The sequence below is a fragment of the Corvus hawaiiensis genome, chromosome 11, assembly GCF_020740725.1.
Source record: "Corvus hawaiiensis isolate bCorHaw1 chromosome 11, bCorHaw1.pri.cur, whole genome shotgun sequence".
NCBI lineage: Eukaryota > Metazoa > Chordata > Aves > Passeriformes > Corvidae > Corvus > Corvus hawaiiensis.
Window position 1 is genome coordinate 5,126,536 of NC_063223.1, and position 12,869 is coordinate 5,139,404.

The window sequence follows — 12,869 nt, forward strand, 5'->3', positions numbered from 1 at the left end:
TCGCCCTGGGTGTGCATTTACACCAAGAGAGCACAACCACTGTGTTCTCCCAGCTCCTGTTCCCTAGCACAGCTCTATAACATAACATGACATAACCTAATAAAGCAGAATGTTGCTTGTCAAAAGGAGTATCAAATGAAAAGGCTAAGATCAGGTGTTTGGCACACATTTAGATTGCTAATATGCACTTAGGAATAAGATGACTATTTAACAGATGGTATATTTGCTAACTTCAGTGTTTCTGCAGAGATCTATAAATAAATTATCACCTAGTTCCTACATAATTCCTTTCATTCTTTTTCTGTATTTATCTCACTTGAAGAACAACGAGTTCTCTCATACTCCATTGCTCTCTCAGCTGTGAGATTTAACAAAAAACCACTATTTTTTCCCTGTGATCCATGCATATTGGCAGACTGCTCTTGGTAGAGCAAAATTAATCAGTTGGATGTGATAATGAGGTGATGGAGGCCAAGCAAAATGCTCAGATGCTCAAGCCATTCTTCCCAGGAGGAGTGGGAATGCATGGACTCAGCTGTGGGTGGCACGGCCTTGTCTCTGGCTGTGAATGTTGCAGAGCTAAGGGAGGAGGGGCTGTGCTCCCAGCACCTCAAACATATGGCATTTTGTGGGATGGAGCTAGGGAATGGCACGGCTTTCTCTGATGGGAGCAGGAATTCTTGAGGTGGAAGAGGCTGTCAGCTCCTCGCCAGGAATGAAGGGAGGAATGGGGAGAAGGAATGGGCCAGAGCTTCTTTCAGCTGGTGTAACCCAATTTTACCTGCTGGTGTCAAGGATGTTATCATGGAATTACAGGGTGGTTTGGGTTGGAAGGACCTTGAAGCTCATCCCATTCCATTCCTGCCATGGACAGGGATACCTTCCACTATCCCAGGTTGCTCCAAGCCCCGTTCAACCTGTCTTTATCCCGATTTATGGCCTGAAAGTCTTCCAGGTAGATTTGAAACAGAATAAAACCAGAGGCTGAGAAGAATATGAGCGTTGGATGAAGGTGACCGTCGGTGTCACTTTGCTGAGCACAAACCTGCCAGTGAGAGAAGCAAACCCAGCGTGGGTGAGGTGTTTGCCTGGAAAAATGGCCTCTGGAGACAGAAGCAGAATGGCAGTGATGGACAGAAATCTTTCCTCCTGAAGCACTTGTGTTAGCTAGCAGGTTAATTAATAGCTTCAGCCATGCATTACTTTTTCCTTAATGTTTTAAAGTTCATAATAATAGAGATAATCATAATTCCCAGAGTGGTTTGGGTTGGAGGGGGCCTTGAAGTCCATCCTGTTCCACCCCCTGCCATGGGCAGGGACACTTTGCACTAGGCCAGGTTGCTCCAAGCAACATCCAATTGCTGTTCATAAATATATTTATTCTAATTTCCCCACCACCACTATTACCCGCACATCTGGGTTTTTTGTTTGTTTTTTTTCTTTAATATAAAACTGCCCTACAGGTGCCAGAGTCACAGATTTAACTACACAACAGAGTGAACACAAGGTCAGTTTTCCTGGGATTAGGGAGCTGCTTCTTAAATATGTCTGATAGGAACAAAAACCTAATCACAAGCAGCAACTCATTCATTTCAACCTCCCAATCATGTGTTTGAAATTCCTGAACCTGCTCAGGGACAGTCCATCCAAACCAGTCCATTCCAAAGCAGTCCCTCTTAAGATGGAGCATAGAACTTCTCCAAGGAAACCAAGGAAACTTGGGTGTTTTAATATATGAAATTGTTACAGACAATTAGAGAAACTCCAATTTATCACCTTGCATAATTACAACAGTTCATCTGAATTAATGTGATTTCATGCTTTCTTGAACTTTTGATTTTTTTTTTCCCCCTCATAAATGTTTTGTCATTTTATAATCCCAAATATAATGGCTGTAATTACTTGCTATTGAAATGTGCAATGAATGTTAAGGCATGAGGAGTAAGGGCTCCTTACAAATTAGCCACGCTCCTGGGGACAAATCAATACAATTCCTCACATTTCCATGTGGCTGTGTCAAATTGTGATAGATCACTTCTGTTCCTTTTTTCTGGGTCTCTTGTTGCCTGTGATGTATTGCAACAGGAGTGGTGCTCCTGCAGTGATGCAGCACAACAGGGATTTCCTCACAGGGAAGAGGGATATGAAGGACAAGCTCAGCAGTTTCCCAAGGAAGCTCACAGATATGATTTGAGTATTTCCAGCACCTGTGTTAGCACCTGACAATTTGTTACCTTCCTTTGCTCTGACTGTAATGAATCAGGAGCCCCATTTTGGGTCTGAATTTGATGCCTGAATCAGAGAATTTAGGTCTGTTTTACCCACAGATAATAAAAATTAAGTCTACTGGATCTTTAAAATTATCTCAAATTCTGGAAGAACCTGTACTTGCAGATTTTGGGTTTGTTCTGTCTTCTCTCACATAAAGAAAGTCCCAAAAAATTTGGGGTTAAAGCCCTTTTAGCTACAGCCTGTGCCTGTCCAGACCACTCCAGAAGCCCCCCTGTTGGACATCAATCCCTGTTTTTTGCTTCTCCTCAGTATTTTTGTACTGAATTGCCTTCTAGGAGGTGAGCACCAATCTCTTTCAGCCTGGGTACTAGAGGGTGTGTTATGGAAATATCCTTCTTTCTCCAAATACCCAAATATCTCCCAAAGGAATGGCTAATCTCCTTCCCTACAACTTCTACTGCAAAGTAAATTCTCTTTTTCAGCTTTCCAAACTGCACTAAACTTGCTGAACAAACCCTCTGACAGTTCCTTTGTCTTGATAATGCTGTCAATACATTAATCTTTTCCCGTTAGCATCTAATCTCAATTTTTTAAATGTTCTAATTGATTTTCTATGAATTCAATTCTGAGATTAAGAGCGGTGTTATCTCTAATTAAGGTGTCTGAAAGCCGCTTAGTATTCCCCATTTCCTGCTTTTTAAGTACTTGGATTTTCTCCTCAACACCTGCTGAGTTCTCCTGCTCCATTTGAAGCACTCGTGAGCCTTTAACACCTCAGGTCTGGAAGATTTGGACCTGAGTCAGCCAGGAGCAGTATCTCCTGTATCTCCAGTATCTCCATTCACCAGAACATGTTAAAAATCCATTGGAATTCTCACTTTTGTTCTCATGGGGAGCACTGCATCCCACTGTGGGTAAAAGGAAAGCTGTCCTGTCCCCCAAAACTCCCTGACGGAGTTGCTTGTCATAAAGAGAGGGAAAACCACAACCACTGGGTCCTGTCCTTCTCCAAAGCTGTGTAATCATCCAAGGACCTTCATCAGTGCTTCCTTACCTAGCTAAATTACTTTGGAGCTTCCAAGGGAGAGGACCTGTAATTTACACTTTGGGAGGAACACAGGCCCCGGGTCCTCAATTCAGCTTAAATGATCTGAATGGCCAATCCAGGCACTAATTTTCAAGGTGGGGAACAATAATTCCTGCCAGAGCCTGATTGTCTTATTCAATTAAAGAGTGAAAATGCCCTTTACAAAGTAATACCAAGTTTCTCTAGAGGGAAAAAGTGGAAGGTCACAATTAAATTAAACACAGGGTGAGTTGGAGGGGGGGGGAACCCTGAGCTGGCTTGATTTTTGTTCATGCACCAAGAAACCCAGAGCACAGAGACATATGCTGGGAAGCGGTAGAGCTGGTCTACATCTGGCCTTTGTTATTTTTTGCCTTGCTTTTACACATTTAGCAGCATAAAATATTAAATTTCTCTTCTGAGCTGAGCACAGGACTTGCTCTGAGCAGTAAGTGTTGATGCAGCCTTAGGGCTCCTGCTTCAAAGCCCATCTGCAGGCCAGAGGCACAGCTGAGGAGCTGCCCCTCTCCCAGGGAGGGGCACAGAGGGAATATGTGTTTAATATTTTATATTCCCAAACAGTTTTCTCACTTGTCACGGCACGGTTCATTTGTCACCTGTCATCACCAGAGTCACTTCGCCGTCTGCAGGAGTTTTCTCCAGATTGGAGAGCTCTTAAACACAGATTTCTCTTCCTGGGCTGAACCTCGAGGGCCAGATTTATCCCTGCCAAGACTACACTGATTTTGCCCGACTTCCACGGGAGATGGGCCTGGCTGCTGTAGCAAGTGTCCTTTTGGCAGGGGGGTTAATTCTTATCCAAACCCTTTCTCCTTCATATTTCCCACTGCTCCCACAGCAACGGGTTTTTAACTAAGTGGAGATGGGTCAGGAACTTCTCCCTTCCCTCAGACCTTTTTGTTGAGGACCTGTAGCTGTGCCCTGGTCCTGCAGAAAGTTTCTCTTGCATCCCTGTCCTGGGTTCTGATGGGTACAGTCCCACTTCAGGCAACTAATTCTCTTTATAATGTTTCTACCAACAAAATAATAATCAAGGATTATAATACATACAATAAAAAATGGCAAGGAAGAGAGGAAAAGTGGCAAGGAAGAGGGGGCTCACACACTGCTGACAGTGTCTGTGCCTATTTCAGCCCTTCCCAAATTCCTGCCCAGCCTTTTGGAGATCCAGCACAGAATTACTTCTTGTAGAATTACCCTGAGTTCCCCCCAGCCACCACTGCTTTATCTCCCTCATTCCAGCTGCAAAGCCCTCAAAGAATTCCTTCCAATGGGAATTTCAAGATTTACTCGAGTGATTGATGTAGGGGATTTTTGGATGTGAATCTTGTCAGTGGGATTTCAGGTGTAGGTTACACTATTTGTTGTTCTTGCTGTAGCATTTAGAAATGGATATTTACAGCTCAGTGCATTCTCTGTGCCAGATGTGGTTTTCCTGTTGAGAAAAGCGATGCGTGTGACCTCATTCCTTCACTCCACGAAAAGTCCAAATGTTACACACTGATCTCCTTCTTCAATATAAGCCACAGAATAGACAAGTTTATCTGACACCTTAAAACATTTACACAGGATCAACCTTCACTGCAAAATAACTGATCAATTAATTTCATTGTTTTGATTTTTAAAAAAAGCCAATCATTTATTCCAAATAATTTAGTATTTTTTTTCCCTTGCAACCCTGCACCATGACTTTTTTTGTCACATGAAAAAACAAAGAATCTCATGAGAAAATCGTCGATATTTCACTCAACAATTTATTGGAATCTACATCATCTTGTCTGTAATGAAAGGGGAACAGATAAAATAGCAAATCACCCAGACTGCAAATGTAGACTGGTTTTATCCTTCCCAAGTATTAAATTTTATCAATCAGAATCTATCAGCTCCAGGACCTGTGGATGCTTTGTTCCCCACCATATCTCAATCACATATATTGCTTTTCCAATACAACTGGCAATGGGCTGATTTAGGATAAACACTCTTAAAGGAACTGAAGAAGAGTAAGTAATATCGAACTAAAAGATAACCTTCAAATACTTCTGTGTTCCCTATTACTACTTTATCTGCCTGGTTCACTGCCTGTAATGCTCCTTACAACCTCTCTACAATGTAGATGTCTGTTTCATAGATAAAAAACCTCCTTTTATAATAAAAGTCTAAGGAACTAACCTGGAATAAAGCAGCCTTAAACAAGTGCTGATACAGCAGAGCCTTGAACACAGTGGTTAAGTACTCTGGGAGAGAGGTTTAAACCATTGGAGGGGCAGAAAAGTGGAATTTCTGATGCTGTCTGGTCTGTTACAACGTAAAATAAACAGGGAATGTTGCTCCCATGAGCTACAGGACGTGTTTAACAGGAGAGAGGAGGCCATGGCTGCACTTGGTGTTGATGGACATTGCATGGGCTCTGAGAAAGCAGAGAAGACTAAAATAGGGGGTGATGGAGAAAGCAAAGCCCTTCCTTATGGAGACACGCCCCTAACTTCTGGTTTTAAGATTCCAGGCTGTTCTCTGTGTCTTCAGGAATGTCAGGAGATTTGCATAATCTTATTCTTGTGATCTCAGCGCTTTAAAATAGAAACTCTATTATCACCCTGCCTTGTCCTGTCAGCAGGCAGGTGAAACCCTTCCAGGCTTCCTGCTTCCTCACTGCTGAGTGGTGGTTCCTGCTTTTCCTGGAGCCTGGGAGAGGCTCTGTGTGCACAGAATTCTGCAAAGAAATGAACACCGGGAAGTTCATTGGAGATACAGGAAGGCGAGCTGAGTGTGATGAGGTCTTGCAGAGGTTTTGGTCTTGGAGTGATTAAACTGCATCACTTTAGAGGGTTCTCTGCATGTGTTCTGCTCAAGGTGGCCTTGAAGGATGCCCAGTGCCCCCATTTGGGGTGGGTAGAGCAGGATAGAGACCCCTTAGAGATCCGTCCCTGTTGGAATCAGCCCAGAAGAGGCCACCAAGTTGCTTAGAGGGCTAGAGAACCTCTCCTGTGAAGACAGCTGGGAGAGTTGGGGCTGCTGTCCCTGGAAATGTCATATTCCTTACAACAATGGTTCTCACCAGGTTTTTCCTGATTTTCCAGGGAAACACTTTGAAATAAAGGGGAAAAGAAGAAAACATGCCTGAGGCTGCTGGGTCTGCTCCACGGAGAGCATCCATTAAGCAAAGACCTTGATGTGGTCTCCTGCCATGGGAACTGCTGCAGAGAGAGCTGGAACATTGGCACAGTGTCCATAACAAACAGAAGTGATAAATGAAAGTTCCCTTTCTTTTCACTCCAAGCAGAACTTTGACAAAGTACAGGGTTTATTTCCTGTAACTCATTCTGCTCAGAGCCTGGCCCTCACCTCCCCACACCAGGGAGGGTGGCTGCTGCTGCTGCTGCAGTGATATTGGATTCTGTACCTGTGCTTCAAAGTCCAAAAGGCAATTTTGAGCTGTGAGCCTGTTCACTGACATATGGAAGAGAAGACAGCAGCACTTCCATCCTCCAGACAGGATCGATCCACAGCGAGTGTTCCCACTGCAGGTTGCATTTTTTCCTCACTGGCTCACAGGAAGATGCAGACTGGGAGGTGTTACCAGGACCACCAGGAGGGCTGCCCAGAGCATGGAAAGGAGAATTTTATGGCTGATTCTCCACATATCTGCAGTTGAGATGTGTTTCTGCGTCAGAGGAAGGTGTCCCTGCCTGTGGAAGTGGGGTTGGAATGAGATGAGCTTTAAGGTCCCTTCCAAACCATTCTAGGATTAAATATAAGGCCACCCTTTTAAAGCAGAGAGGTGGGGTCAGTGCATTACTCAGCACATGTAGGGTAGAGAATCATGCTGGAGTGAGGACAGAGGCTTGGGGCTGTTCAGCCTGGAGAAGAGAAACTTCACAGTGACCTAATTGTGACCTTCGAGTGCCTGAAGGAGCTACGAGAAAGATGGAGAGAGACTTTGGAAAAGAGCCTGGAGGGACAAGACAAGGGGGAATGGCTTCCAAACTGGCAGAGGGCAGTGTTAGATGGGATTTTGGGAGGAAATTCTTGGCTGTGAGGGTGGTGGGGCCCTGGCACAGGGTGCCCAGAGAAGCTGTGGCTGCCCCTGGATCCCTGGAAGTGTCCAAGGCTGGATGGGACTGGGAACAGCCTGGGACAGTGGAAGGTGACAGAGGATGGAACTGGATGATCTTTAATGTCCCTTCCAACGAGGCCATGCCATGATTCTGTGTGGATGTAGACAAGTCTGTGGCTTTACCTGATGTGTCCCTAAAGAGGAAAAGGGAATGTAGAAAACCAAGTCAAACTTTTGGGGATGTATTTTGTATTTTTGATGGTGGCCTTTTCCTGGCACTGGCAAGCTGAGCTCTTCCTCCTTCCTGCTCTTCAGTTGGTCATCCCTGAGTGCCTGTTGAGCACTGAACTGAGCAGTTTATACCTCCTTTTGGAAAAGAAAGGCACTGCCAGAGTTCATTCCTGCAATCCAACTGCCAGGGAGCCTGATCAGTATTCCAGCCCTCGTGTGCAGTGATGAATTAACAATCAGCTTAAAGACCCAGAGAGCTTTACTCCAGGTGGTAGTTACAACAGCTAGCACACCTTTTAATCAAATACAATTGTTGCAGAGGGATTTCTGGACACACACAGCACCACAACACAACCCAGCCAGAAGTGTAGGTGTCATTTAGTCTTAAATTCATGCATGTCCAGACTTTGCAAATTCAGCCTATCTGATCCAAGCCTATTGATTTTTCCATTTTCTGTTTCAAAGCATACACTGCCAGTGAAAAGGGTTATGACATCTTGAGGCTGCTGGATTGCTTTGTGATGTTTCTGTAATTTGTGTGCACTCGAAGGTAAGTAACACGATGAAGTAACCAGATGAAAAGTGGGCTTTCATGCTGGCTGAGCATCTCCCTGCCAGCCCCTCCAATAGGGCCCTGCTAAAGCTCAGCCTGTCACCATCCAGCAAACACTAAATGGATTTGATTTGGCTTAATATATTCCTCCCTGAAATGGTTAAACGCTAATGATGGACTGTTACTTTTGTGTTTCAGAATGGCAAAAACTCAGTCCACGAGGAATTATTGTCTCTAATTTATTATTTCAGCAAAACTGTGTCTTCTGTCTCTGACAAAGAGCACGTGGAAGCTCTTGGGAGCTGCAGATTTTATTCCAAGTGCTCCAGCAGCGTCACTCTCAGCCACGCGGCTGTGAGCACATCATCACTGGCCAAGAGCGGGGAGGGTGGCAGTGTTGGAAAAACACTATTGAGAAAAAGCACCAAGCAAAACCCTTGAGCACCACTTTGAAAACCAGGAGAATATGGTTGGAGCCCAAAAAGTCCAAGGAGAAATCCTTCCTGGGTCTGTAGCATTGTGGGGAACTTTAAAATATGGGGTCTAATGGCTCCACTGTGTGCCCTCCTGTGTGGTTCAAGGCAAAGTGACTAATTCTAAGCATGAATTTAGATTGTTGTCATTGTTTCTCAGAATTTCAGGCCTGAGAAAGCTGCAATCAGCATGACTTTTATCATCAAGGGTAGAATAATTTGACTGAGAATCGAATTTAAGATCCCTAAGCAGCAAGGTGCTTTCAATTAATACTGAATTTGCTGGGTTTATGCCCTGAATAATTATTAGGTTCACATGTGATTCCTTTTCGTTGTGGAGTCCTTTTTTGTTCTAGTTTGTTTAATTGCACTCTTATTTCTCCTGCATCTCTCTTAATCTTCTGCTATAGATGCGTTTGGGAAGTAAAAGAACAAGTAACAGGCCTGGACAGGCTGTTTCATGCAGCCTGTTACGGGGATTTCCCTCAAGACTACTTGTTTGCACACAGTTATTTTTGCTTAAAACTGAGGAAATAATTAAAGCAAATCCCCTGTGTGCCTTTGGAGAAAGTTCTGGTTGGAGCCATACTGAAGCAGTTTTCCCTAACAGCTTTTTTGTTTGTCTTTTTTTAAGGCATGAAATGCCTTAAACAAAAATGCCTTAGGAAAAATTTCATCACTGAAAGAGTGGCCAAGCTTTGGAACTGGCTGCTCATGGCAGTGGTGGAGTCCCCATCCCTGGAAGTGTTCATAAAACGAATAGATGTGGCGTTTTGTGATGTGGTTTATGAACGGGGGGGATTTGGGCAAAGGTTGGACTGGGTGATCTTGGAGGTCTTTTCCATCCTTAATCACAGAATCACAGAATTAGAGATGTTGGAAAAGAGCTCGGAGATCACCCACCTTATCAACTAAACCATGGCACTGAGTGCCTCATCCAGTCTTTTTTGAAACACCTCCAGGGACTAGACTCCACCACCTCCCTGGGCAGCCCATTCCAATGCCCAATCACTCTTTCTGTGAGGAATGTTTTCCTAATGTCCAGCCTAAACTTCCCCTGGTGCAGCTTAAGACCGTGTCCTCCAATGATTCTGTGATTCTAAATTGTGTGAAAGCTGAAGGAAAACCTTCCATGTCCTCATCTCTTCCTTCAAGCTGACTCGTGCCTAGTCCCAAGATGAGCTCCCCAGGCCTTTGACTTCCCTTTAGGCTGAGCTGCAGCGTTCCAGGTGACCTTGTGCTGGACATCACCACTGAACTGGAAGGGGAAAAGCCCCGTGGGTGGCAGGCCATGACCCCAGACTCCAGCCTGGATGGGGACCCTGCTCCTGTGTTTGGCTCTGGCTGCACAAGCCGAGGCCTGACACCAAAGCTTTACGACAACTTCCACCTCAACAACTCCAGCTCCTGCAAAACACACGTGGGCTGCTCCAAGTGTGCAGCAGGCAGGGGAGCAGGAGATGTACAGGATTTATAGGGAGCTTTCAAGTTTATTTATGACAAAACAAGCCTTGTGCAGGAAGCAGGGATGCCAAGGGCCTGCCAGCCTGTGTATCCCGCTAATGCATTTACGCGCTCCCTCTCCCTGACGCTGTCTCTCATTTTCAGCTTGTAGCTTTAATAATCTATGCCACTGCCTTCTGTACAATATTCCTCCTGCAGCTTTCCTTTGACAGCTCTGGTTTTAATAGAGGATAAGCACCAAACTCCAGCTGAATCTGAAGACATATTTCTAATCTCGTCCTGCATTTATTTTGCTTCTCGGAGAACTTCCTATCTCGAACAGAGGAAAAAAGTATTTTTCACATATTAAGTTGACATGTTGAATAGGTTTCTGGAGGTATCATTAATTCAAACTCCAACTCAGAGTTAGTTACCTTGTAGTAAAGAGACAAATACACATAAACCCTGTTACTTGGATAATAGGTTTGATTCAATTCTTTATCAGGGAGATCGCAATAATATGCCAGTCATTCCAGTCCAGGGAAGAATCCCATTTTGTGAGGTGTTGAATGAAAGTGTCATAACAGCAACGTGCTGCCTGCCTGGATTTGAAGATATAGCCTGAAGTATTGGTTGAAACAAAGAATTAAATTGGATGGCAACATGAAAATAAGAAACAAGGAAATGTTGACTGTGAAATAAGTGTTTCAAGATAATTTGTTCCACTATTCTCATCAGGTCATTATGATGTTTTCCATGTACTGTGGGGTTTTTTCCCTATTGTAAGATGACTTAAAACTCACAGTTCTGCAGTGATGCCACTAAATTGAAGCATTTTTCTGTAAATTTGAGTTTGTCAGTGTAAATAACAGCCTTTGTCTGTCCTCTCTCTTCTGCATGGGGAAGGATGTAAATATCTGTCACCACTACTGGAAAAGTGGTGTAGTGCTTGATTATGGGATAAATTTAGCATTCCTTGGTGCTGTTAGAGCTGGAGGACTGGAGCAGGCTGAGAGCTGGGGCCAAACCAGACCCGGCTCTGGGATCTGCTCCCTGCAGGAACTTTGGGAAGTGTTTGGGTGGGGGTATAAAGCTTAAATAAAGGAACTGCTTGACATGAAATCCTGAGTAATCACCAGAGCCTTCTTTCTTTTGCAGATATTCCTGGTTTTCCCTTCTCCCCCCTTTTTTAAAAAAATTGTTTTGCACCTCATTTGTGCCTCCATTTAAGGATATTCCCTTTCCTTAGGTCTTTTCCCAGCTCCCTCCCTGGCCTGCCTTGGTTCCTTGGGGATTACAGACTCCACGGACAATTTTGAGGTGGTTGTCTATTCTTGCTCCTTTCTAAAACGGCATTTGTTCTGTCACTAAACAACTTTCACCTCCAAATCTTGAAATAATTTCCCACACAGAAAGACTGGCTTGTAAAAACATTTCAGCACAAAAAGTGGTAAAATAATGAATCAAAATTTTATTCTTTTTACATTTGACCAGCTCTTGGAAATCAAAGCTCTTTGAGAAATTCAGGGTAAAATGTTATTAAATGAGATACCAGTGATACACCTTTTGATCAGGTCTGCTGAAAGACACTCTGTGAACCAGCCTGACCTCTGATGTCTCCTTTGTGTAACCCCTGTGACACGAGGTTTGCTATGAGAAATGGAACAAGATTAATAATTAATCCGTTTGCTGGTGTCTGAAATAGCGACACAAGGTTGGCTTTAGACACATGTTTTATTAACGAGCTTTGAAAACAATTGCTTTCTCCCAGCAACAGACTGCTCTGAGCTTTAGACTGAAAAAAGAAAAGGCTGGAGGGAATATCTGGAGTTTTTTGGTTGCCAGTGTTGTTCCCCCTCTCCCCTGGGCATTCACAGAACTCGGTCACCGCGTCCAAACCTTGTGAAAAAGGTTGTGAAGTTGTGAAGAAGTGAAACGGGGAGCAAAGATGAAATAAATTTTAAATCATCTCAAGACAGACAACGTGCTCGACCTGAGGGAGCTGAAATATGAAATATCTCAGAGCGCAGCTCACACTTTTACACACTGTGTAAGGAAAAAGAGAGTTTCTTTGGTAACATAAGGAAATATCAGTGTGGCAATTAGGGGAGCAATGATTTTGTGTCTCAATTAGACCTCATTATCTACAGAAAACTCAAAGCACAACTTTTTGCAACAATTCCCTCCCTGCCCCCCAGCTGTAGCTACCTGTGGGATAACAACAAAACCACTGTCCTGAAAAGTGGAAACACCTTTATTAAGTGAAAATAATTGTGCTCATCTTCCTTGACCTTTCAATTTCCTGATTTTTATTCTGCCTCCCGAGGGCAGCAGCCATCAGATGTCTGGTTTTGTTATTAATATTTTGGTTTTTTAGGAATAAGCAGTGGCGAAGGAAGTCAAACCTTTTGGACAGAATCCCCAATGATCCTTTAATTACCCAATAAATTACAGTCCATGTGCAGAATTAATAGGAAAATAATGCTCTAATAAATATGATCTTCCCAACTTACATGCAAATTGAAGCTTTGCCTTCCTGCTCAGAATTGTTCCAAATGAATTTGTGGCCAAACACTGGTATGTTCCAATATCCTGATTTTTATGTGGGTTATTGATTGCCAAGCTGCCTCCAACCAACCTGTAGTGATAACTCATGGTAAGATCAATATCTGTGCCATTTTGCTTCCACCTTTGAGGGGAAAAAAATCAAATTATGCTTATAATTTACAGAGCCTATTTATCTTAAATAGTGTGCTGTAGCATACCTGTAATGATAAAAATGTAGTTAAATATCAC

The 12,869-nt window shown here is 43.6% G+C and overlaps 1 protein-coding gene across 4 annotated transcripts in view; it reads right to left on the reverse strand.

Moving 5' to 3' along the window:
• The window catches only part of CNTN6 (contactin 6), a 128,813-nt gene that overhangs the window by 60,698 nt on the left and 55,246 nt on the right, over positions 1-12,869 (reverse strand). For 3 of the 4 annotated variants that reach the window (XM_048315699.1, XM_048315696.1, XM_048315697.1), the window contains one exon: positions 12,587-12,762. In XM_048315699.1, the coding sequence (XP_048171656.1) occupies positions 12,587-12,762 (176 nt within the window). The remainder of the gene's footprint in view (positions 1-12,586; positions 12,763-12,869) is intronic. The other variant, XM_048315698.1, reaches the window with a different exon arrangement.